At 42.4% G+C, this 25,470-nt stretch overlaps 1 protein-coding gene across 4 annotated transcripts in view; it reads left to right on the top strand.

Annotated features, from left to right (window-relative positions):
* The first annotated feature begins 634 nt into the window (after positions 1–634).
* LOC109898455 (kazrin) overlaps positions 635–25,470 on the top strand; it is a 262,241-nt gene continuing 237,405 nt past the window's right edge. For 2 of the 4 annotated variants that reach the window (XR_004202658.1, XM_031787762.1), the window contains exon 1: positions 638–1,333. Coding sequence is in view for 3 of the 4 variants with exons in the window: in XM_031787762.1 (XP_031643622.1) it covers positions 1,258–1,333 (76 nt within the window). In the remaining variant the exon portion in view is untranslated. Of the gene's footprint in view, positions 1,334–25,470 lie in introns of all 4 variants that reach the window. The other 2 variants (XM_031787564.1, XM_031787665.1) reach the window with 2 other exon arrangements.

Genomic DNA, 25,470 nt, shown 5'->3' with positions numbered 1-25,470 from the left:
CTTCAAGGTGCCTCAGGATCTGAAGTATTATTGTCTCAATTTAATTGGATATTCCTTTCATGCCTATGTATAATATCCTATGTATAATATCTATCAACATGTTGATGTATCTTTGCAATTACTGTAGGTGAACATTTATGTATTTTCAGATGCTTATAATCATTGGCACTCATCTCATCAAATGCAACAGTGGAGCAGTTTGTTTCCACACTACATGTAACATAGAGTAATACATTAATAATGGGTTTAAGTAAGCTACAGTGTGTGCTCCTTTTCACCTCATATTCAGTGTTTCTGGTTGTGCTTTTTGAAAAGCGAAGCCTCGGGTAACAAATATAGAATTCAGACTTTTACGCTACCTCTTTCTTTCTCCCTCATCCCTTTTCCCAGCGCCAGAGAGAAATAAAGAGCTGGGGTTGCAGAAATCCGTTTCCAAGCAGCAGCTCAGGCTCTAAGATGGATAGAGGTGGTTTGCATGGGGAGAGGGAGAGAGAGAGGGAACGAGAGAAAGAGATTATTAGGGATATAGAGAGGGGAGGAGGAAGGGAGGGTGGGCAGAGGGAGGAGGAAGGGAGGGTGGGCAGAGGGAGGAGAGAACAGGGGCATGCAAAACAGATCAGATAACAACAATTGTTTTTCCACCATCCTTTCCCAGAGGCTGCTGCATACTACCTTCTCCCAGGGAGAGAGAGAGAGCGAGAGGGAAGTGTGACTTTCACCTGCTGGTGACAACCAGCCTCTCTCTGCTCTGTTCCTCTCTCAGCCTGCAGCTACCGAATCTGCTTTCAGCCTCGCGCAGACACAGAGCAAGATCACAGCACTACTGGAACAGCTGCACTCAGGGCTGCTTTCTCCAACACTCCTGCATTCTCTCACTCTAACATACACACACAGGCACGTCCAGAACTCTACCACGCAAGCGCTCCTCACACACTCAGGCAGGCACACCCCCTCTCATTATATGTGCAGTGAGAAGCTCTGCTCTGCTTGTGTGGGTGTGAGCAGTGGGCTGTGTTTCTCTCTGGCAGCAACAGCAGCACTAGCAGCAGGACTGGTCCAGTGGAGGGCAATCACCTCACTCTCTCCAGACTCCAGGACAGCTCACCACCAGGACTCGGGAAGCCCTCAACAAGCCTTTCTCTCTCTGTTTCTTGTTCTATCTATCTCTCCATTCTCACTCTCTCTCTGCCTCGCCGTGACGCAGTGTTTCTGACCTTCATTCCCCTAGTGCACTCAGTGTGGACCAGTGGGACAGCCATGGAGGATACTCTCACCTGCAGCCCCGCCACCTTTTCCCAGGTGTTCGGACGTCAGGGACAGCTCATGCAGGCCAGTGAGTAACCAAACCAACCTACCCCGTTATTAAACATGTCAGTGTTTTATCCCCCATCGGCTTCCTGGAGATCCCAGATCAGATCGTTAACAAGCCTGCTCTATCTGTCAGTTTTAATGGATCTCCTGGCTCTCACTGAAACCTTAGTTCAGCTGGTGCTTGGAGGCAACAGAGACTGTTTCAGACAGAGCGAGGCTGAGATCTCATGGGATTGCTGTTGCACTTCTCCAGTCTCTTTGGAGTAGAGGGGTGGTTTCTATGTAGGTTGATATTAAGGGAGTTGGCAGAGGTCTGTGTACAGGGGCTTTAGGTAAAGTGTAAGGTGCACAAACCATTGCAGGATGTTGTTTGTTTTGTTTTTGTGCCCATGAGGAAATATGCGGTTTATGTAGCTGCTGGTACTCATGGTTAATATCTGTGGCTGTGCTGAGTTGTAGCACTAGCAGGGCTGAGTCTACATATCCAGTGTTCAGTATAGAGAGGGAGGCATGACATCATAGCAGTGTAATCTCACAACAGGGTAATCTCCACAGCGCAGGGAAAAAGGGGATACCTAGTCAGTTATACACCTGAAATGTGTCTTCCGCATTTAACCCATCCCCAGAGAGGTGCAAGGGGCTACCTTAATCGACGTCATCGGCGCCCGGGGAAAAGTGGGTTAACTGCCTTGCTCAGAACAACAGGTTTTTACCTTGTCAGCTCGGGGACTCGATCCAGGAACCTTTCAGTTACTGGCCCAACGCTCCTACCGGCCAGGCTACCTGCCACCCCAGATACATATCACTGTTATTTTCACAGAACATCTGAAATCTATATTGTTCCCTTGTTTGACAAGTAACTGAGAGACTGAGAGACTATGTAGGAATGTACATCTCTCTCTCTCTCTCTCTCTCTCAATTCAATTCAATTCAAGGGCTTTATTGGCATGGGAAACATGTGTTAACATTGCCAAAGCAAGTGAAGTAGATAATACAGTGCCTTGCGAAAGTATTCGGCCCCCTTGAACTCCGCGACCTCCCGCCACATCTCAGGCCCCAAACACAAAGATACAAAACTGCATTTTCTTGCGAAGAACCAACAACAAGTGGGACACAATCATGAAGTGGAACGACATCCATTGGACACCCCAAACTTTTTTAATGATTCAATGTTGACCTAAATGACTAATGATGATAAATACAATCCACCTGTGTGTAATCAAGTCTCTGTATAAATGCACGTGCACTGTGATAGTCTCAGAGGTCCGTTAAAAGCACAGAGAGCATCATGAAGAACAAGGAACACACCAGGCAGGTCCGAGATACTGTTGTGAAGAAGTTTAAAGCCGGATTTGGATACAAAAAGATTTCCCAAGCTTTAAACATCCCAAGGAGCACTGTGCAAGCGATAATATTGAAATGGAAGGAGTATCAGACCACTGCAAATCTACCAAGACCTGGCCGTCCCTCTAAACTTTCAGCTCATACAAGGAGAAGACTGATCAGAGATGCAGCCAAGAGGCCCATGATCACTCTGGATGAACTGCAGAGATCTACAGCTGAGGTGGGAGACTCTGTCCATAGGACAACAATCAGTCGTATATTGCACAAATCTGGCCTTTATGGAAGAGTGGCAAGAAGAAAGCCATTTCTTAAAGATATCCATAAAAAGTGTTGTTTAAAGTTTGCCACAAGCCACCTGGGAGACACACCAAACATGTGGAAGAAGGTGCTCTGGTCAGATGAAACCAAAATTGAACTTTTTGGCAACAATGCAAAACATTATGTTTGGCGTAAAAGCAACACAGCCCATCACCCTGAACACACCATCCCCACTGTCAAACATGGTGGTGGCAGCATCATGGTTTGGGCCTGCTTTTCTTCAGCAGGGACAGGGAAGATGGTTAAAATTGATGGGAAGATGGATGGAGCCAAATACAGGACCATTCTGGAAGAAAACCTGATGGAGTCTGCAAAAGACCTGAGACTGGGACGGAGATTTGTCTTCCAACAAGACAATGATCCAAAACATAAAGCAAAATCTACAATGGAATGGTTCAAAAATAAACATATCCAGGTGTTAGAATGGTCAAGTCAAAGTCCAGACCTGAATCCAATCGAGAATCTGTGGAAAGAACTGAAAACTGCTGTTCACAAATGCTCTCCATCCAACCTCACTGAGCTCGAGCTGTTTTGCAAGGAGGAATGGGAAAAAATGTCAGTCTCTCGATGTGCAAAACTGATAGAGACATACCCCAAGCGACTTACAGCTGTAATCGCTGCAAAAGGTGGCGCTACAAAGTATTAACTTAAGGGGGCTGAATAATTTTGCACGCCCAATCTTTCAGCCCCTGATTTGCCAAAAAAGCCCAAAACATCCAACAAATGTCGTTCCACCCCATGACCGTGTCCCACCTGCCGCCGACTCCTCACAAAAAAACACAGCTCCACATCTTCATGTTTGAAGCCCGAAATGTGGCAAAAGGTCGCAAAGTCCAAGGGGGCCGAACACTCCCGCAAGGCACCGCATATAAAGTGAAATAAACAATAAAAATTAACAGTAGACATCACACATACAGAAGTTTCAAAACAATAAAGACATTACAAATGTCATATTATATATATATATACAGTGTTTTAACAATGTACAATTGGTAAAGGACACAAGATAAAATAAATAAGCATAGGTATGGGTTGTATTTACAATGGTGCGTGTTCTTCACTGGTTGCCCTTTTCTCGTGGCAACAGGTCACAAATCTTGCTGCTTTGATGGCACACTGTGGAATTTCACCCAGTAGATATGGGAGTTTTTCAAAATTGGATTTGTTTTCGAATTCTTTGTGGATCTGTGTAATCTGAGGGAAATATGTCTCTCTAATATGGTCATACATTGGGCAGGAGGTTAGGAAGTGCAGCTCAGTTTCCACCTCATTTTGTGGGCAGTGAGCACATAGCCTGTCTTCTCTTGAGAGCCATGTCTGCCTACGGCGGCCTTTCTCAATAGCAAGGCTATGCTCGCTGACTCTCTCTCTCTCTCTCTCTCTATGGGAGTTGATCAAAATTGGATTTGTTTTCAAATTCTTTGTGGGTCTGTGTAATCTGAGGGAAATATAAGTCTCTAATATAGGTCATACAGAACATTTGTCAGGAGGTTAGGAAATGCAGCTCAGTTTCCACCTAATTTTGTGGTCAGTGTGAGCCAGGTCTGCCTTCGGCAACCTTTCTCAATAGCAAGGCTCTGCTCACTGAGTCTGTACATAGTCAAAGCTTTCCTTAATTTGGGGTCAGTCACAGTGGTCGGGTATTCTGCCACTGTGTACTCTCTGTTTAGGGCCAAATAGCATTCTAGTTTGCTCAGTTTTTTTGTTAATTCTTTCCAATGTGTCAAGTAATTATATTTTTGTTTTCTCATGATTTGGTTGGGTCGAATTGTGTTGCTTTCTTGGGAGTCTGTGGGGTCTGTTTGTGAACAAAGCCCCAGAACCAGCTTGCTTAGGGGACTCTTCTCCAGGTTAATCTATGGAAGGTTTGGGAATCGCTTGCTTTTAGGTGGTTGTGGAATTTAACATCTCTTTTCCGGATTTTGATAATTAGCGGGTATCGGCCTAATTCTGCTCTGCATGCATAATTTGGTGTTTTACGTTGTACACTGAAGACATTTTTGCAGAATTCTGCATGCAATTTGGTGTTTGTCCCATTTAGTGAATTCTTGGTTGGTGAGCGGACCCCTCTCTCTCCCTCTCTCTAGCCAACGTCTTGCAAAGAGAACTCACCCACTTCCTTGGATGGCTCCCCTCTACCATTAATACAAACTGACTCTTCACACATGTATGTTGGGTAATGAGGAGGGCGTTGGGCAGATTAAACAGTGCCATTCAACAGAGACACACAGTATTAAAAAAAACAATTAGATTGGGAACACACGGTATTAAAGCATAATGTGCAAACAGAGAGTTGTTTGTGATAATGAGAACATAACTCACTAACACATGTTCCTTGGCCGGTGTAATGAGCTGTGGTGCGGTGCAGTCTAGTGGATCTGCTATCTCTTCTGTTATTGTGCTTTATTTAGCCGACTCGCTGCTGGGCCATGCAGTGATTTGATGAGATAAATGAGCTAATCCAGCCCGGTGGTGTATTGTCATTGTTATTGCCGAGAGAGCGTCTCTCTCTGTTCCTCTCTTCTCTTTGCATAAGAGCAGCCTTATATAAATAATGCTCTTTGTTTGAGTGTATCTGTGGACTTATTAAGTGTGTTTGGTATTCAGGAGCGTATTACTGTCTGGGTGGTGACAGGGCCCTGATTAATATTCTGCCTCTGACTGGGCATCTCAGGAGGCTCAAATCCTCTTCACTAAGTGTGTGCTGGGTTTTGAAGTGCTGCTGATGATGAGACTCTTCTGTTGTATCTAGGAGAGCAGAGCTAGGTCTTATTATATAGGACAAACCTTTATCTCTCTTACACACACACAGTCCTGATTTATTCACACACACCGCTGCTACCGTATGTGGCTGATCTCAAATGGGGTCACATTTGATGCCTAACACTTATCTTTCTCTTTGAGTGTGGGGGAACATTCAGTACACAACTGAGCTTTAAGATGGCTTAGAAAATGTTTTCGAAATAGTAGGCCTAGTCGAGGTACAGTGTGTACCATGCTAAATGGAAATGTGCTTTTGCACTTACGCAAATGAAGGGGTTGATTGAGTCACACCAACTGTACTGTAGCTTGGTTTGTACTATCACACCCACTCTGCCTCACCAAACCTATTAAGCTAATGCAATTACTGTATGCAAATCAGCTATTCAGTGAAGTTGCTGTTAATATTTAATGTTTTTGAACAGGTTAGAATTCTAAGACAGAACCTCTTTTTTGTTGTTGTCACAAAATATTGTACACTACCGTTCAAAAGTTTGGGGTCACTTAGAAATGTCCTTGTTTTTGAAAGAAAAGCACATTTTTTTATCCATTAAAATAACATCAAATTGATCAGAAATACAGTGTAGACATTGTTAATGTAGTAAATGACTATTGTAGCTGGAAACGGCTGATTTTTAAAGGAATATCTACATAGGCGTACAGAAGCCCATTATCAGCAACCATCACTCCTGTGTTCCAAGGGCACGTTGTGTTAGCTAATCCAGGTTTATCATTTTAAAAGGATAATTGATCATTAGAAAACCATTTTGCAATTATGTTAGCACAGCTGAAAACTGTTGTTCTGATTAAAGAATCAATAAAACTGGCCTTCTTTAGACTAGTTGAGTATCTGGAGCATCAGCATTTGTGGGTTTGATTACAGACTCAAAATGGCCAGAAACAAATAACTTTCTTCTGAAACTCATCAGTCTATTCTTGTTGTGAGAAATAAATGCTATTCCATGCAAGAAATTGCCAAGAAACTATAGATCTCGTACAATGCTGTGTACTACTCCCTTCACAGAACAGCGCAAACTGGCTCTAGCCAGAATAGAAAGAGGAGTGGAAGGCCCCGGCTCACAACTGAGCAAGAGGACAAGTACATTAGAGTGTCTAGTTTGAGAAACAGACGCCTCACAAGTCCTCAACCTGCAGCTTCATTAAATAGTACTCTCAAAACACCAGTCTGAACGTCAACAGTGAAGAGGCGACTCTGGGATGCTGGCCTTCTAGGCAGAGTTGCAAAGAAAAAGCTATATCTCAGACTGGCCAATAAAAATCCAATATTAAGATGGGCAAAAGACCACAGACACTGGACAGAGGAAGATTGGAAAAAAGTGTTATGGACAGATGAATCTAAGTTTGAGTTGTTTGGATCACAAAGAAGAACATTCATGAGACGCAGAAAAAATGAAAAGATGCTGGAGGAGTGTTTGACATCATCTGTCAAGCATGGTGGAAGCAATGTGATGGTCTGGGGGTGCTTTGGTGGTGGTAAAGTGGGAGATTTGTACAGGGTAAAAGGGATTGTGAAGAAGGAAGGCTATTACTCTGTGGACAGAGCTTAATTAGAGCCAATTTCCTCCTACAACAGGATAATTGACCCAAAGCACAGCTCCAAACTATTTAGGGAAGAAGAAGTCAGCTGGTATTCTGTCTATAATGGAGTGGCCAGCAGAGTCACCGGATCTCAACCCTATTGCACTGTTGTGGGAGCAGCTTGACCGTATTGGTACGTAAGAAGTGCCCATCAAGCCAATCCAACTTGTGGGAGGTGCTTCAGGAAGCATGGGGTGAAATCTCTTCAGATTACCTCAACAAATTGACAACTAGAATACCAAAGGTCTGCAAGGCTGTAATTGCTGCAAATGGAGGATTCTTTGACGAAAGCAAAGTTTGAAGGACACAATTATTATTTAAATTTAAAAATCATTATTTATAACCTTGTTAACGTGTTGACTCTATTTCCTATTCATTTTTCAACTAATTTCATGTATGTTTTCATGGAAAACAAGGACATTTCTAAGTGACCCCAAACTTTTGAACGGTAGTGTAGGTTTTAGCCAGCGTCATTATCGTCACCTATCAATATTGGATCAATAATAGGTTTCTGTTTCAATGCCATTCTCTAGGTTTGTCTTTGTGATTCTCTGCTCCTCAACAACATGGGAAGAGTTGCTATAACATTGCAGTCATTATTTATAGGGGCTGCACACCCTCCCACTCATAGAATTAACTCTAAATAATGTTAATGACCACACATACTAAGAACTGTAGAGACCCTGTGTTAATAAACTTTGATAAACCTATCAAATAACATTTGATTTGATTTGATATCGACTTTGCCACTTCAGCATGCTTTTGTGGCACAGTCGATGCCATGCAGCGCCTTGGTCCAGAAGGTTGACGGTTCGCCCACCACCACAAACGAGATCACTTTCCCTGCCTGTTTCATTAGGCCAACACTATGATCAGAGTCATGAGGTCAAAGAAATTGTCCATAGAGCTCCGAGACAGGATTGTGTCGAGGCACTTCTCAGTAAATGGCACATGACAGCCTGCTTGAAGTTGACCAAAAGCTACCTAAAGACTCTCAAAACATGAGAAACAAGATTCTCTGGTCTGATGAAACCAAGATTGGTTATTGATTGATTATGTAAATTACCCTATCAGCTTCTAAAGGCACGACATCATTTTCTGAAATTTTCTAAGCTGTTTAAAGGCACAGTCAACTTAGTGTATGTAAACTTCTGACCCACTGGAATTGTGAAACAGTGAAATAATCTGTCGGTAAACAATTGTTGGAAAAATTACTTGTGTTACGCACAAAGTAGATGTTCTAACTGACTTGTGTTACGCACAAAGTAGATGTCCTAACCGACTTGTGTTACGCACAAAGTAGATGTCCTAACCATCTTGCCAAAACTATAGATTGTTAACAAGAGTGGTTGAAAAACAAGTTTTAATGACTCCGATTTCAACTGTTTTTACGCAGACTTTTATCTGCGACAAGTCAATGTGATGGAGGCACAACTCTGACGGGAAAATGTGCATATTGCTTGTATGCAGATTTTAGAATATTCGCAAGAAAATCGGTTGCCAATTGGACTGAAGTGTAGCTATAGACACCTTAAAGACTGGCAAGTGTGTTAGTCCAGTGACACTTTGATTATGCCTGCACATCATGGCATGGGCAGATTGGCCGTCTGGCAAATGCCAGAAGGGACGGACCATGTTTCGTTAGGGTGGGCTGGTCAAAAAAAAAAAATTGGGCTGACCAGTGGGCATCGGTCGGCCCCCCTACCAAGATGGGCTGCCCGGTTTTCTGATTGGCTGAGGTGGTGTAAATTCACATTCAAAGTCAAACGCATATCATCAAAGAGAGTGAGACCCGCTCTCTTTGTCAGTCACTCAGTCAGAACATATGATCATGGATTATAAAAAACAGAAAGTTGGTGCCGAAATAGTTAGAGAGCCCAAAAAAAGGATTCTTGAGGCCGACGCTGCTAAATGTCTCAAATGAACGACTTACAGTATTTGCTAAAAGTTCTGGTTCAGTTATAGTGGTGAGTTGTATCTCCAGACTCCATTGTTGTTTGTACATGCAATATCTGTTTAAAGATGAGCTGGTTGAAAATAGGTGTTCAAAAAGGAGGCAGGCCATGTTTTGCCAGTCACTAGTACAGTAAAGGTTGAGAGACCCTGCACTGTAGTGTACTGCTTATCTTATGTGTCAGTAGCACTACCGTCTGTGTGTGTGTGTGTGTGTGTGTAAGTAGCTAGTGGTGTGATGTGGCCTGGTGTGGGTAAAATGCCAGGGCTGAATTTTTGTCCCAGTCCGCCCATGCATCATGGTTCACCAGCCGTCCCACACATATACAGACCAGCCAAAACAAGCGTCTAGGAATTGCACTTAAAATCTCCCCTCCTATTCATCTGGAGGTTGAGCATTTTAAGCAGCTAGGCTTGCTATCTGTGGACAAAAAGAGTAGTATTAATTCAACTTGGTCTGAATAATCACGTACTCAGCCCCCAGGTAACTATTTTTCATTTGTTAGAGACGTCCACCAGTGTAATACCAGAGCAAGAGATTTTCACTGTTTTAAATATGAGTCTATCTGATAAGAAGATATACCGGCCCTGTTGAGTGGAACAAACTACCACAGCAACTCAGTCACACCAACCATAACCTCTTTTAAAAATAATGTCAAAAGCTGGCTAATGTGTGAACAGTAGAACATTTTGATGTCTATATCTATGTAATTGCATATGTATTTATGTATAAAAATAAAAAGATGTCACTGGTGTAGAGAGGAGTAGGCAGGACGCAGTCGCAGGTTTAGAACGACTGAATTTATTTAAGCGCCATAGATCAAACCAGCACGAAACCCAAACGCTGTTGTGCTCAAAATATATCTTCATAAACAAAAAGGCACAGGGCGAACCCAAAGTGCAAAATATAAAGTATCAGGAAATAGTGGGACTGATTCCTCTCAGGAAAACAAGTAACATTTACAACCGACAAAGACAAATGTCAGAGGGAGAATATATACAGTGATAGAGTGTGGATTGGAACCAGGTGTGTGTAATGATGACGAGACAAGTCTGGGGTTGATGCGTAAAGGGCGTTTGCCAGCAGCAGGTTCGGCAGCCCCTAGAAGGCCGGCGACGCCGAATCCCTGAGCTGGACAGCCAAAACGACGACTGGTGTCACAATAGGGACCACAATGGAATAAGTCTGACTTTATTGTGTAATCTCGGTCACTTTTAAAAATCTTTGTACTGTGTGTATATACAGTGCATTCGGAAAGAATTCAGACCCCTTGACTTTTTTTCACATTTTGTTACGTTTAAGCCTTATTCTAAAATGGATTAAATCGTTTTTCCCCCCACATCAATCTACACACATACCCCATAATGACAAAGGAAAAGGAACCAACAATATCAATTGTTTCTGACTGTGACTCTAATGGGAAGATGCCAGTAATGTTTTAGTGGTCAGTCTGGGCACACAGAGAGAGTTGGAATATTGGCCTTGATATATTTTTATTGAATATCACATTTACATAAGTATTCTTTTACCTTTTACTCAGAACTTTTTTGAAGCACCTTTGGCAGCGATTACAGCCTCGAGTCGGCTTGTGTATGACGCTACAAGCTTGATACACCTGTATTTGGGGAGTTTCTCCCATTCTTCTCTGCCGATCCTCTCAAGCTCTGTCAGGTTGGATGGCGAGCGTCGCTGCACAGCTATTTTCAGGTCTCTCCAGAGATGTTAGATTGGGTTCAAGTCCAGGCTCTGGCTGGGCCCCTCAAGGACATTCAGAGACTTGTCTCGATGCCACTCCTGCTTTGTCTTGGCTGTGTGATTAGGGTCATTGTCCTGTTGGAAGGAGAACCTTCACCCCAGTCTGAGTTTCTGAGCGCTCTGAAGCAGGTTTTCATCAAGGATCCCTCTGTACTTTTCTCCATTCAACTGTTCCTTGATCCTGACTAAATCAAATCAAATCAAATTTTATTTGTCACATACGCATGGTTAGCAGATGTTAATGCGAGTGTAGCGAAAAGCTTGTGCTTCTAGTTCTGACAATGCAGTAATAACCAACGAGTAATCTAGCTAACAATTCCAAAACTACTACCTTATACACATAAGTGTAAAGAGATAAAGAATATGTACATAAAGATATATGAATGAGTGATGGTACAGAGCGGCATAGGCAAGATGCAGTAGATGGTATCGAGTACAGTATATACAGTGCCTTGCGAAAGTATTCGGCCCCCTTGAACTTTGCGACCTTTTGCCACATTTCAGGCTTCAAACATAAAGATATAAAACAGTATTTTTTTTGTGAAGAATCAACAACAAGTGGGACACAATCATGAAGTGGAACGACATTTATTGGATATTTCAAACTTTTTTAACAAATCAAAAACTGAAAAATTGGGCGTGCAAAATTATTCAGCCCTTTTACTTTCAGTGCAGCAAACTCTCTCCAGAAGTTCAGTGAAGATCTCTAAATGATCCAATGTTGACCTAAATGACTAATGATGATAAATACAATCCACCTGTGTGTAATCAAGTCTCCATATAAATGCACCTGCACTGTAATAGTCTCAGAGGTCCGTTAAAAGCGCAGAAAGCATCATGCAGAACAAGGAACACACCAGGCAGGTCCGAGATACTGTTGTGAAGAAGTTTAAAGCCGGATTTGGATACAAAAAGATTTCCCAAGCTTTAAACATCCCAAGGAGCACTGTGCAAGCGATAATATTGAAATGGAAGGAGTATCAGACCACAGCAAATCTACCAAGACCTGGCCGTCCCTCTAAACTTTCAGCTCATACAAGGAGAAGACTGATCAGAGATGCAGCCAAGAGGCCCATGATCACTCTGGATGAACTGCAGAGATCTACAGCTGAGGTGGGAGACTCTGTCCATAGGACAACAATCAGTCGTATATTGCACAAATCTGGCCTTTATGGAAGAGTGGCAAGAAGAAAGCCATTTCTTAAAGATATCCATTAAAAAAGTGTTGTTTAAAGTTTGCCACAAGCCACCTGGGAGACACACCAAACATGTGGAAGAAGGTGCTCTGGTCAGATGAAACCGAAATTGAACTTTTTGGCAACAATGCAAAACGTTATGTTTGGCGTAAAAGCAACACACACAGCATCACCCTGAACACACCATCCCCACTGTCAAACATGGTGGTGGCAGCATCATGGTTTGGGCCTGCTTTTCTTCAGCAGGGACAGGGAAGATGGTTAAAATTGATGGGAAGATGGATGGAGCCAAATACAGGACCATTCTGGAAGAAAACCTGATGGAGTCTGCAAAAGACCCGAGACTGGGATGGAGATTTGTCTTCCAACAAGACAATGATCCAAAACATAAAGCAAAATCTACAATGGAATGGTTCAAAAATAAACATATCCAGGTGTTAGAATGGCCAAGTCAAAGTCCAGACCTGAATCCAATCGAGAATCTTTGGAAAGAACTGAAAACTGCTGTTCACAAATGCTCTCCATCCAACCTCACTGAGCTCGAGCTGTTTTGCAAGGAGGAATGGGAAAAAATTTCAGTCTCTCGATGTGTAAAACTGATAGACATACCCCAAGCAACTTACAGCTGTAATCGCAGCAAAAGGTGGCGCTACAAAGTATTAATTTAAGGGGGCTGAATAATTTTGCACGCCCAATTTTTCTGTTTTTGATTTGTTATGTAAAGTAGTATGTAAACAAAGTGGCATAGTTTAAAGTGGCTAGTGATACATGTATTACATAAAGATGCAGTAGATGATATAGAGTACAGTATATACGTATACATATGAGATAAATAATGTAGGGTATGTAAACATTATATTAAGTAGCATTGTTTAAAGTGGCTAGTGATAAATTTTACATCAATTCCCATGAATTCCCATTATTAAAGTGGCTGGAGTTGAGTCAGTGTGTTGGCAGCAGCCACTCAATGTTAGTGGTGGCTGTTTAACAGTCTGATGGCCTTGAGATAGAAGCTGTATTTCAGTCTCTCGGTCCCAGCTTTGATGCACCTGTACTGACCTCGCCTTCTGGACGATAGCGGGGTGAACAAGTAGTGGCTCGGGTGGTTGTTGTCCTTGATGATCTTTATGGCCTTCCTGTGACATCCCTCCCCAAAGCAAAAGATACATTAGACAACACTCCCCTATCTTGGACCCACCCCACCCCAGTAAATTTTGAACTGTCCTTTACATGAAAACAGTTTGTACCAACTAATATTACACAGATCTCCAATCCTGACAGCATTGTTTTATGTGGGACCAGAGTTTAATCTTGCCTAAAGCTAGTGCCAAGCGAAACCTCTATCTGGAAACTAAAAAAATATATATTTGAATTATTAAATATTTAGCAATTTTCTTTATGAACAGTCCCAGTTCCGCCTGTTTTCATCTTACGTTTTGGGCAATGTTTTGTCCCACTTTGTTCCTCAAAAAAAACTCTGGTCAGGCAAACACATTTCACAAGGGCCTATAAAGTTGGGAGATTGCCTTTAATGCGTACCATCACTCAAATCGATGCCATAGAGCTGGGGTCTGCTCTGGCTAAATGCCCCTGTACTGTACTGTAATGTCCTATGGAGAAGTTCCAGTCACCTTTCTGCTCCACTGGGTTCCAGTGATGAGAGGACAGAGGGAAAACAAGGTTATCAGCAGATTAAAGTCTATCGAGCCTATAACTCTTCATACTGTCCTCATCTCCTCTGAGGGAGAGGGGGGGGGGGGGGATTGGAGGATGAGGTCAGGAGGTTGGCGCAAGGCCAATATTCCAACCCTCTCTCTGTGTGCCCAGACTGACCACTAAAACATTACTGCCATCTTCCCATTAGAGTCACAGTCAGAAACAATTGATATTGTTGGCAATATCCTTAGTTCCTAATAAAAAGCCAGTCACAGTGGTTTATTAGGCTTATGTTGAATGGCTCAGTCACAGTGGTTTTCATATCTCTATTAGATTAGAGGTCCTTATTGATCATGGTTGCTGGTTATCTTCAGTGATGCTGGTAATCACTCCATCAGAGGCCATACAGGCTTAATTTAGACCTCTCTCTCTCTCTCTGTGGTCTAATCTCCCATATTGGATTTCAGCACTACATTAGTGCATTTGACTGCACAGATGGGCAGGCCTCATGTCTCTAATGGTCACTGTGTAAGAACTGGGTCTGTGGAACTGTGCGTGGGACTGTGTTTGTGCGTGCACTTGTCCGTACGTGTGTGTGTGAAGCTTTACTGACTCAGGGTAGTCAATACTGTGTATTTATGTAAATTGCCTTCAGAAAGTATTCATACCCCTTGACTTATTCCACATTTTGTTGTGTACAGCCTGAATTCAAAATGGATTACAAATATATATATCACCCATCTACACACAATACCCCGATAATGACAAAGTGAAAACATGTATTTTGACATTTCTGCTAAATTATTGAAATAACTCCCTAGTCCTTAACGATTACAAGCATACCCATAACATGATGCAGCCACCACTATGCTTGAAAATATGGAGAGTTGTATTCAGTAATGTGTTGTATTGGATTTTCCCCAAACATTACACTTTGTATTCAGGACAGAAAGTGAATTGCTTTGCCACATTTTTGTTGCAGTATTACTTTAGTGCCTTGTTGCAAATAGGAGGCATGTTTTGGAATGTTTTTATTCTGTATAGGCTTCCCTCTTTTCCCTCTGTCATTTAGTTTATTATTGTAGAGTAACTACAATGTTGTTAATCCATCCTCTGTTTTTTCCTATCACAGCCATTAAACTCTGTAACTGTTTTAAAGTCACCTTTGGCCTTGTGAAATCCCTGAGTGGTTTCCTTCCTCTCCAGCAACTGAGTCAGGAAGGAGGTCTGTATCTTTGTATTGGCTGGGGGTATTGATACACCATCTAATGTGTAATTATTAACTTCACCATGCTGAAAGGGATATTCAGTGTCTGCTTTTTAAAATGTTGACCCATCTACCAATAGGTGCCCTTCTTTGCTAAGCATTGGAAAACCCCTGTGGTCTTTGTGTTTGAAATTCACTGCTCGACTGAAGGACCATACAGATATGTGTGGGGTACAGAGATGAGGTAGTCATTCAAAAAGCATGTTAAACACTATTGTTGTACCAAGAGTGTGTCCATGCAACTTATGTGACAGATCTTTACTCCTGCACTCATGTAGGCTTGCCATAGCAAAGGGGGTGAATAATTATTGACTCAAGACATTTCAGCTATTCATTTTTTATTCATTTGTAAAATAATCCACAACAGAAAAATCCACTTTGACATGATGGGGTATTGTGTGCAGGCCAGTGACAAGAAAAGCTAAATGTGACCCATATTAGAATCAGGCTAGAACACAAATAAATGTGTAAAAAGTAAAGGGGTGTGAATAATGTATGTATGCATCTGTCTGCATGACTAGTGACTGACAGAACTGGGTTCAAATACTGTTTCAAATATCAAATATACTGTTTCAAATATCTAAATTACTTCCACATACATTCAAAGTAACTAGTCATGTATATTTATTTGAAAATACAAGTAGTTTAACATTTTAAGGTATCTGAAAGTAATTGAAAATATTAAAATACACTGACTCAGATATTAATCTCATGCATTTAACACAGGTATTTGATAATAGTAATTTAAACTACTCCCAAATACAATTGAGTTGTTTGAGTTGTTATTTGGTTTTTACAAATATCCTTTCAAATACTTAAATAAAAGTAGTTGTTTTTGGGCTGTGTATTTGAAAATACTAAAATACACAGAAGGTATTTTAAATACCAGATACTCATATACACATGTAATCATTGAGATGGAGCAGACAGACAGACACCGGCTGATGCCAGAGGACAGTAGCCCTTTATGGAGTACAGACCCAGTGACAGATTTTGATTGTAAGGTTGAAGCCATGCTCCCCAAGCTTTCGATGTGTAGAGATGCCTGTGTCGCTCATATTTTCACACATTGCATTGCAGTATCGTTTCTCTCTTCCATACTGATTTACCTTTGGGCTTCTTCAGAACTCTGTATCTATTTGTTTCTCTCTCTTTTACTCAGAATCACGAACACACACACACCTGACACAGCCTCAATTTCACACCTTCCTGCATTTCTGCAGATAGTAACGGGTAATTCCCTTTTCTTTAGTGATAAAAATGTAATATGCTGTCTACAGTATGTTATCACAGTGGTTGTACTCAGGAAGAGTGGCTTGTTACGAGAGAGTGGCTTTCATACTCCGATGCTCAAGCTGTCTTAAGATCTGGGCCTCGTTTTCCAGTTGCGAAATAACCAGATGCATCGTTATTTAGGAGCCAACTTTTTAAGAGTGCTTCCCAAACAAGCACATAGAGAGAACATTTGGTAAGTGCGTCTTAGACCATGTGTGGATACTCATAGGATCGAAAGAAAAGCAGCACTGCTCTCGGATCAGCTCCTAGAGAGATATTATCACTACCACCTATGGCTGCAAATGGGCTATTGAGTGCGAGGCTGCTTATTACGCGTAAACATTAATAATGCACTAAATCAAAAAAATTGGGCACATTACTGCGCACACATTGTCACATCATCAAACACATTAAGGCAAACAATTACAGACCGTAGCCTAGTCGCAGTTATATACAACATTAAACAGTTCTGCTTCCTGACAAACTCTTAGCTTCACGTTCTGTTGCGGAATTATTTTGGCAAACTTACTGTAAGTGGTGAACACATGCACTGATACATTTCTATTAGCACACACTTCACCCTGGTTGAGGCTTTTAAGCGTTTAATTGAATGTTTGGGAAGCAACAGTATGTGCTAATTGAAAGTCTACCTCAGGATAAAGGCTGATGTTGTTTTACTGAAAATAGAAACAGCAGGAGCAACCTTTTCATTATACTATAACTCTGCTCACAGATGCAACGTTAATGAAAACTCCACTGAACCTTCATACAAGATCATTAAAAGTCATATTGCCAAGGGTTACATTTAGAGTTAACCTTTAGAAACCCCAGGTTTACAAGATTTTCCTTTTGTAAGAAATAACCCTTTTTAGTGGTGAAGAATGGTCTGCTATTGCCACAGCAAAATAAATATATTCCTATTTTAAATGTCTTCTGAATCCAATATGCATTGAGGTGGTCCAGCTAAACTATCATTACCTACTTAAATTGTTACAAACATGCACACTTTGCTCTGTGCACTCCCATGTGCCCTGCATGTTAAAGAGCTAGCCACTGGAGCCCTGTGTGTGAAGGCTATATATTTCATCACAACAGGAGCACATGCACTATAGCCTAACTATGGATGCACTAATTCATGTAGATCAAGAATGTCTTGTCTGTTCTAAGGCCTCTGCTCTATAGGTGCCAGTGCTATGGGTGATGTGCTATAGGGGTTTTGCTATGGAGTATGTCACCTTCTACCTGCAATGGGCCTGTTTGCTATAAATATTGGATTTAAGAGCAAGCACTCTTGTGTTATGAGCTCTGTACTATAAAGGTATTGTCCTACAGTATGGGTGTTTGTACTATTGGTTCCATGCTCTGGTGCAATGGTTAAGTTTTTTATTGTGGCTTTGTGTGTGTATATATATTTGTTCTTTATTACAGGTGTAGAGTACATAGTTTTGTCTTTGTCTTTAGCTTGTTTTCCATCCTCCCCTCTCTTCCCAGTTTGTAGCTCTGTCGTTTGTTTGAGGAACACTGGGGGCTTGGCAAGCAGCTCAGCCTCAGCATGTCTGCAGTGGAGGACTCAACAGTGTAACTAAGAGGTTTATATTCCATACTGAGGGGAAAGGAGGCCAGCGGCGCTGGGTACTGGGTAGGGAGGTAGAGACGACAGATGTGTGGAGTCAGCAGACACAGGAAGCCTGGGGTTCAATGATGCAGAAACAAAGAAACACATCGAGAGGATGATGAGGCTTAGCTTAGCTCTATGCTGCCAGGCTGGTTCTACTGCTGCTGCTACTGCATTCACACCTCCAAGACTCAGTTGTAAACATCTATATATGATTATAATTATTATTTTTGTTTTATTGTTTCATTCACCCCTGCACTGTTGGAGCTCAGACCTTAAGAGTTTGACTGTACACTGCTACTACATCTGCAACCCTAAATAAAAAATCTAATCTAATCTCTCCAGGCAGCACCAGTGTTAACTGACCTGAGAGAGGCAGAGCAGGGCCAGGTATAGCAGGTGTTTTAAGAAGGTTTGAAATGGTGTGTGTGTTTGAGTAAGGATGATACTGGTGCATTTACTAATCTTATTTTGGGGAGAGGGCTCACTGAGCGAGAGTACATTTACATAGGGCCTGTAAAGGGCCATAAGTAAACAAGAAAATGCTCACCCAGAGGTGGCACTCCTATTGGCCGGTGACTTTAATGCGGGAAAACTGAAATCTGTTTTACCTCATTTCTACCAGTATGTCACCTATGCAACTAGAGGCAAAAAAATCACCTTTACACTACATACAGAGGTGCATACAAAGCTCTCCCTCACCCTCCATTTGGCAAATCTGACCATAACTCTATCCTCTTGATTCCTGCTTACAAACTAAAATTCAAATAGGAAGTACCAGTGACTCACTCAATACGAAAGTGGTCCGATGAAGCGGATGCTAAGCTACAGGACTGTTTTGATAGCAGACTGGATTCACCCTATGGCATTGAAGAGTTTACCAAATCAGTCACTGGCTTCATTAATAAGTGCATTGACGACATCGTCCCCACAATGACAGTACGTACATATCCCAACCAGAAGCCATGGATTACAGGCAACATCCCCACTGAGCTAAAGGCTAGAGCTGCCGCTTTCAATGAGCAGGAGACACTAATTTGAACTCCCTACGACGAACCATCAAACAGACAAAGTGTCAATACAGGACCAAGATCGAATCCTACTACACCAGCTCTGACACTCGTCGGATGTGGCAGGACTTGCAAACTATCATAGACAAAAGGAAACCCAGCCACGAGCTGTCCAGTGATGCGACCCTACCAGACCAGCTAAATACGCTTCGAGGCTAGCAACACTGACCTGTGCATGCATGAGAGCACCAGCTGTTCCGGATGACTGTGTGACGACGCTTTTCATAGCCGATGTGAGCAAGACATTTAAACAGGTTAACATTCACAAGGCTGCAGAACCAGAAGGATTACCCAGGATGCATACTCATGCGCTGACCAGCTGGCAAGTGTTTTCAATTAAATATTCAACCTCTCCTTGACCCAGTCTGTAATACCTACTGTACATGTTTCAAGCAGACCACCATAGTCCTTGTGCCCAAGAACGCCAAGGTAACCTATCTAAATGACTATCACCCCATAGCACTCACATCTGTGGCCATTACATTTTAAGTTATCGTTACTCAATATGTATTTATTATTTGTGTTATTGTTTTTCAATTTATTCCCTGTGTTATTATTTTATCATTTGTTATTTTTTTCTACTATTTCTCATTTTTTTCTCTCTGCATTGTTGGGAAGGGCCCGTAAAGTAAGCATTTCACTGTTATTCTACACCTGCTGTTTACAAAGCATGTGACAAATACAATTTGATTTGATTCACCGCCTCTGAGACTTGATATTTTTTCAGAACCTGGAAAGGTAGTATTTTGTGTCAAAGGCTTTCCATGTTTAATTAACAGTCAAGTAAACTCCTCCAGAGTTATATAAGTCTGCTGACTGTGCAGGTGAGAGTTTAGTTTTCTGCTTCAGCCACAACGTAATAACATTTTATAAAATGACAGCTGTGACAGCGCTATACTTTAATTGTAGTAGTGGAATTGTTGCGGAGTTGAAAAGGAGTAGGTTTGAATTTGCCCTTCATTACTGACCATCCTAAAGTCACACCCTTAGCTCTGCTGTTTATTAGAATTAAATCGTAGGAGTTAGACATTATAATAAAAGCTTTGTGGTTATTAAGGAAAATTAAATACTGGAGGAAATGCTCATTAGGGCTAAATCTGTCTATATCTGTTTTGAGCTGGCTTGTCCTCTCGTGACATAAGACCAGATCCCTCAAAACCTCCACCTCCACCTAGACGTTGGGCACAGAGGACCAGACCAAAATTGCATTCACATGATCTGCAGTGGTCTTGAGATCAACAACCCATTTGTGCTGTTCATACAGGCGTATCCTGTATGATCTAATCACCTGGTCCAGGTACTCACTAGGAGAGATACTGTCAGCATCATTAAGCTACATTCCTTTCTCTCCCGTCTCCTGAGCTCACGGGTAGCAGACATGTGAATACGGAGCTGTCTGTGCGTGTGTTTGGAATGTGTGAAGCATGAAAAATGTGAGTGCCCTTTAACTTTTCTCACATATCCTTTCTCCAAGAGTGTCAAGCTCAGTATGCTTTGGTTTGAGGTGCCTTTGAATTTTTGGGGCTGTTTACCTACAGGAACCTGGGAATAGCTTTATAACAATAACTGTATTTTAAACAAGCACTTTGTCTACCTTTGAATTACATATAACCTACTGTCATTGAGCTGTTAACAGTAAGATATGGGTATAAAAATGGTTTTGACTAGATGGGATACAGTTTTTGTCAGATTTGACTTTTCGTTGCAGGTTAGCAGAATTTACACAGTAGATTAGGATAATTAATGTGGCTAGCAGGTTAGGAGAATTAGGTTAAGGTTTGGAGAAGGGTTATAGTTAGTATTAGCTAAAATGAAGACATTTTTTATTTTATTTTATTTAACTAGGCAAGTCAGTTAAGAACAAATTCTTATTTTCATTGACGGCCTATGAACTGCTTCGTTCAGGGGCAGAACTACAGATTTGTACCTTGTCAGCTCTGGGATTCGATCTTGCAACCTTTCGGTTACTAGTCCAACGTACTAACCACTAGGCTACCTGCCTCCCGATGTCAATTTGACAAAAGCTGTATCCCTTCTAGCCATGAGCTATACAAATATGAGTATAATTGTATTTGTATTTTTTGGAGCGGGAATAAAATAAGTACAAAGGTCCAAAATGTGTCGCCTCTCCGAAAGATCTTTGGCATATGACACGGAGGACAAGGAGCTAAGAACACTGGCACCCAGGCTGCAATATCTGCACTATTACAGTAATTCTGAGATCTAATGAGTTTCCCCAATAGCTTTATTATAGGTTGTGAAGAGTATCTAGCTATCACACAGTGTTCTTTCCTGCTGCAGAGTTAGCAGAAGATCTGCCTCTGCCCCACTTTTTCCCTGAGCGACAGATACACAAAGAAGACACAGAGACTGAGACAAACAGGCCTAATTGGCAGCAGCCTTGTCATAGGGTTTCCCCATAGTCCTGGCTCTCCAAAGGACCCTCATTCAGCCGCTGGATTTGATGTGCCTGGTGACCACAGTGGTGTTTCTGTAGCTGTGTAGTGGTGGAGTTCCTATGGATGCCCTCTAACAAGTTCTGTCTGTGTAGTGATGGAGTTCCTATGGGTGCCCTCTAACAAGTTCTGTCTGTGTAGTGATGGAGTTCCTATTGGTGCCCTCTAACAAGTTCTGTCTGTGTAGTGATGGAGTTCCTATTGGTGCCCTCTAACAAGTTCTGTCTGTGTAGTGATGGAGTTCCTATGGGTCCCCTCCACTTTAACAAGCTCTATCTGTGTAGTGATGGCGTTCCTATGGGTCCCCTCCACTCTAACAAGCTCTATCTGTGTAGTGATGGCGTTCCTATGGGTCCCCTCCACTTTAACAAGCTCTATCTGTGTAGTGATGGCGTTCCTATGGGTCCCCTCCACTCTAACAAGCTCTATCTGTGTAGTGATGGCGTTCCTATGGGTCCCCTCCACTTTAACAAGCTCTATCTGTGTAGTGATGGCGTTCCTATGGGTCCCCTCCACTTTAACAAGCTCTATCTGTGTAGTGATGGCGTTCCTATGGGTCCCCTCCACTTTAACAAGCTCTATCTGTGTAGTGATGGCGTTCCTATGGGTCCCCTCCACTTTAACAAGCTCTATCTGTGTAGTGATGGCGTTCCTATGGGTCCCCTCCACTTTAACAAGCTCTATCTGTGTAGTGATGGCGTTCCTATGGGTCCCCTCCACTCTAACAAGCTCTATTTACCCCAGTTCCTCAAAGAGAAGAGCCTTATCCTCATGAACTATCCTTCTCAGCTGGAAGAAGTGCACAGATGTCTCTTTTCTTCTCTCTCCTGCGGTATGTGTCACTCCCATCCTTCAGACGTTTCTTCTCTCTCCTGCGGTATGTGTCACTCCCATCCTTCAGACGTTTCTTCTCTCTCCTGCGGTATGTGTCACTCCCATCCTTCAGACGTTTCTTCTCTCTCCTGCGGTATGTGTCACTCCCATCCTTCAGACGTTTCTTCTCTCTCCTGCGGTATGTGTCACTCCCATCCTTCAGACGTTTCTTCTCTCTCCTGCGGTATGTGTCACTCCCATCCTTCAGACATTTCTTCTCTCTCCTGCGGTATGTGTCACTCCCATCCTTCAGACATTTCTTCTCTCTCCTGCGGTATGTGTCACTCCCATCCTTCAGACGTTTCTTCTCTCTCCTGCGGTATGTGTCACTCCCATCCTTCAGACGTTTCTTCTCTCTCCTGCGGTATGTGTCACTCCCATCCTTCAGACATTTCTTCTCTCTCCTGCGGTATGTGTCACTCCCATCCTTCAGACATTTCTTCTCTCTCCTGCGGTATGTGTCACTCCCATCCTTCAGACGTTTCTTCTCTCTCCTGCGGTATGTGTCACTCCCATCCTTCAGACATTTCTTCTCTCTCCTGCGGTATGTGTCACTCCCATCCTTCAGACATTTCTTCTCTCTCCTGCGGTATGTGTCACTCCCATCCTTCAGACGTTTCTTCTCTCTCCTGCGGTATGTGTCACTCCCATCCTTCAGACGTTTCTTCTCTCTCCTGCGGTATGTGTCACTCCCATCCTTCAGATGTTTCTTCTCTCTCCTGCGGTATGTGTCACTCCCATCCTTCAGACATTTCTTCTCTCTCCTGCGGTATGTGTCACTCCCATCCTTCAGACATTTCTTCTCTCTCCTGCGGTATGTGTCACTCCCATCCTTCAGACGTTTCTTCTCTCTCCTGCGGTATGTGTCACTCCCATCCTTCAGACATTTCTTCTCTCTCCTGCGGTATGTGTCACTCCCATCCTTCAGACATTTCTTCTCTCTCCTGCGGTATGTGTCACTCCCATCCTTCAGACGTTTCTTCTCTCTCCTGCGGTATGTGTCACTCCCATCCTTCAGACATTTCTTCTTCATCTTATTTTCCTCTTTCATATACACTAGAATAACACTGACTGCTGTAGCTGAGTTTCCGTTGTTCTTCTGGGATGGTAGGCCTCTGTTTTGTGTTGCAGGCTGGCAGGATGCGGATGGGGATGCTAATGCTAGCTGACCTTGGGCTGAGGATCGATCCAGATCATTAAGCCGGCCTTCCCTGAGATGCTCCCCTCACCTCCCTGACATTACGCGCAGCATTACATGTCTTATCATGAGAGCCTCTCCTCACCACACTCATTTGTCATTCATTTCAATTAGTCTGTGGAGGCACGCTAATGTGAGTGTAATCATACTCCAGCCAGGCAGCGTGGAGTGTTTGGCAGCCTGTCAAAGGGCCAAAGGAGGCTTTTATCTTCAGTTCATGGTTGTATTTCAAAAAGTTCAGACTGAACACAGGGACCCTCAGCAGCCCTTGGTGCTTTTCACTGGGTTGTCTCACTAGGTGGCACAGTGATCAAAGCCAATCTGGACCTGTGGACGGCACTATCCTCCATGCTGCCTCGAGCTGCTTTGCTTCTGGCTGTGATACACTCAGGGTTAGTGCGATCCTGGGTCCTTGTGACGTCTCTACACTAAACCCTACTCTTAACCCCTACCCTTACCTTAACCACTTTATATGTCAACTTCAATGGGGTAGGGACGTCCCAAGACTTCCAGGTAGCAAGGACATTCAGTATACTGTATTGTACAGCTCAGCCATACAGCACATTACTGCTTTCTTAAATCACAACAATAGGAGACCACTTACTGACTCTTTGGTTGTCTGAATGATTGTGTGGATGATATTGAGGTGGATCTGAAATCTTTACTTGCTAGTGAAATACATTTCACAAAATAGGCTTTGATCTAATATTTTATTAAAAAGCCCTTGAAAATAGAACAGACTTGATAAAGATTTACACTAGGGTCCCCCAACTGGTGGCTCACGGGCCAAATAATGATTTTCTTTTGGGCCTCTCAAGTTTTCTGAGTAAAAACAAAAAAGTACCATTCAAAAGTTTGGACACACTACTCATTCCAGGGGTTCTTTATTTTGACTATTTTCTACATTGTAGAATAATAGTGAAGAAATCAAAACTATGAAATAACACATATGGAATCATGTAGTAACCAAAAAAGTGTTAAACAAATCAATTTCAGATTCTTCAAAGTAGACACCCTACTTTCTACAATGTAGAAAACATAAAAAATAAAGAAAACCTTTCAGTAGGTGTGTCCAAACTTTTGACTGGTACTGTATACATTGTAATTTTAAACCATTTAACCATTTAAAAATGGTTGGATATATACATTTTTAAACCAACAAATTAGCTCCAAGTGATTTTCATTTGGGAAATCTGTACCAAACTATTCCCACGCATAATAGATATGTGATCGTATACAAATGTAAGCAAGGTTCGAAATGATTATGTTTTAGTGAAATACTATCTGTTTGGGACTCTTGCGGTCAATGTGAATTCTACAAATGATCTGGAATTATGTTCCAGACCCTGACCTTTCTTTCAATAAAACATCTAGTTGGTGATCCCTGATTTTCACCATGCCCTTTCTCATACAGGAGCTGTCTACCACGCTACAGTTACCACATGGGGGCAGTGTTGATTTGTAAAAAGGTGGAATCCCTGCACAGTGCACAAAGGAATGTACACTGACTATACCAAATTTTAGGAACACCTTGCTAATATTGAGTTACACTCCCCCACCATTTTGCCCTCAGAAAAGCCTCAATTCACCAGGTTATGCACTCTACAAAGTGTCAAAAGCGTTCCACTGGGATGCAGTCCCATGTTGCCTCCAATGCTTCCCACAGTGGTGTCAATTGGCTGGATGTCCTTTGGGAGGTGGACCATTCTTGATACACCCTGGAAACTGTTGAGCATGAAAAACCCAGCAGCGCTGCAGTTCTTGACACACTCAAACCTATACCCCCTTCAAAGTGGGCTCCAGAGTGGCACAGCGGTCTAAGG

Source organism: Oncorhynchus kisutch, linkage group LG1, assembly GCF_002021735.2.
Source record: "Oncorhynchus kisutch isolate 150728-3 linkage group LG1, Okis_V2, whole genome shotgun sequence".
NCBI classification, from domain to species: Eukaryota; Metazoa; Chordata; class Actinopteri; order Salmoniformes; family Salmonidae; genus Oncorhynchus; species Oncorhynchus kisutch.
Note: the sequence above shows the minus strand (reverse complement) of the source record. Positions and strands in the feature narration are given on the sequence as shown.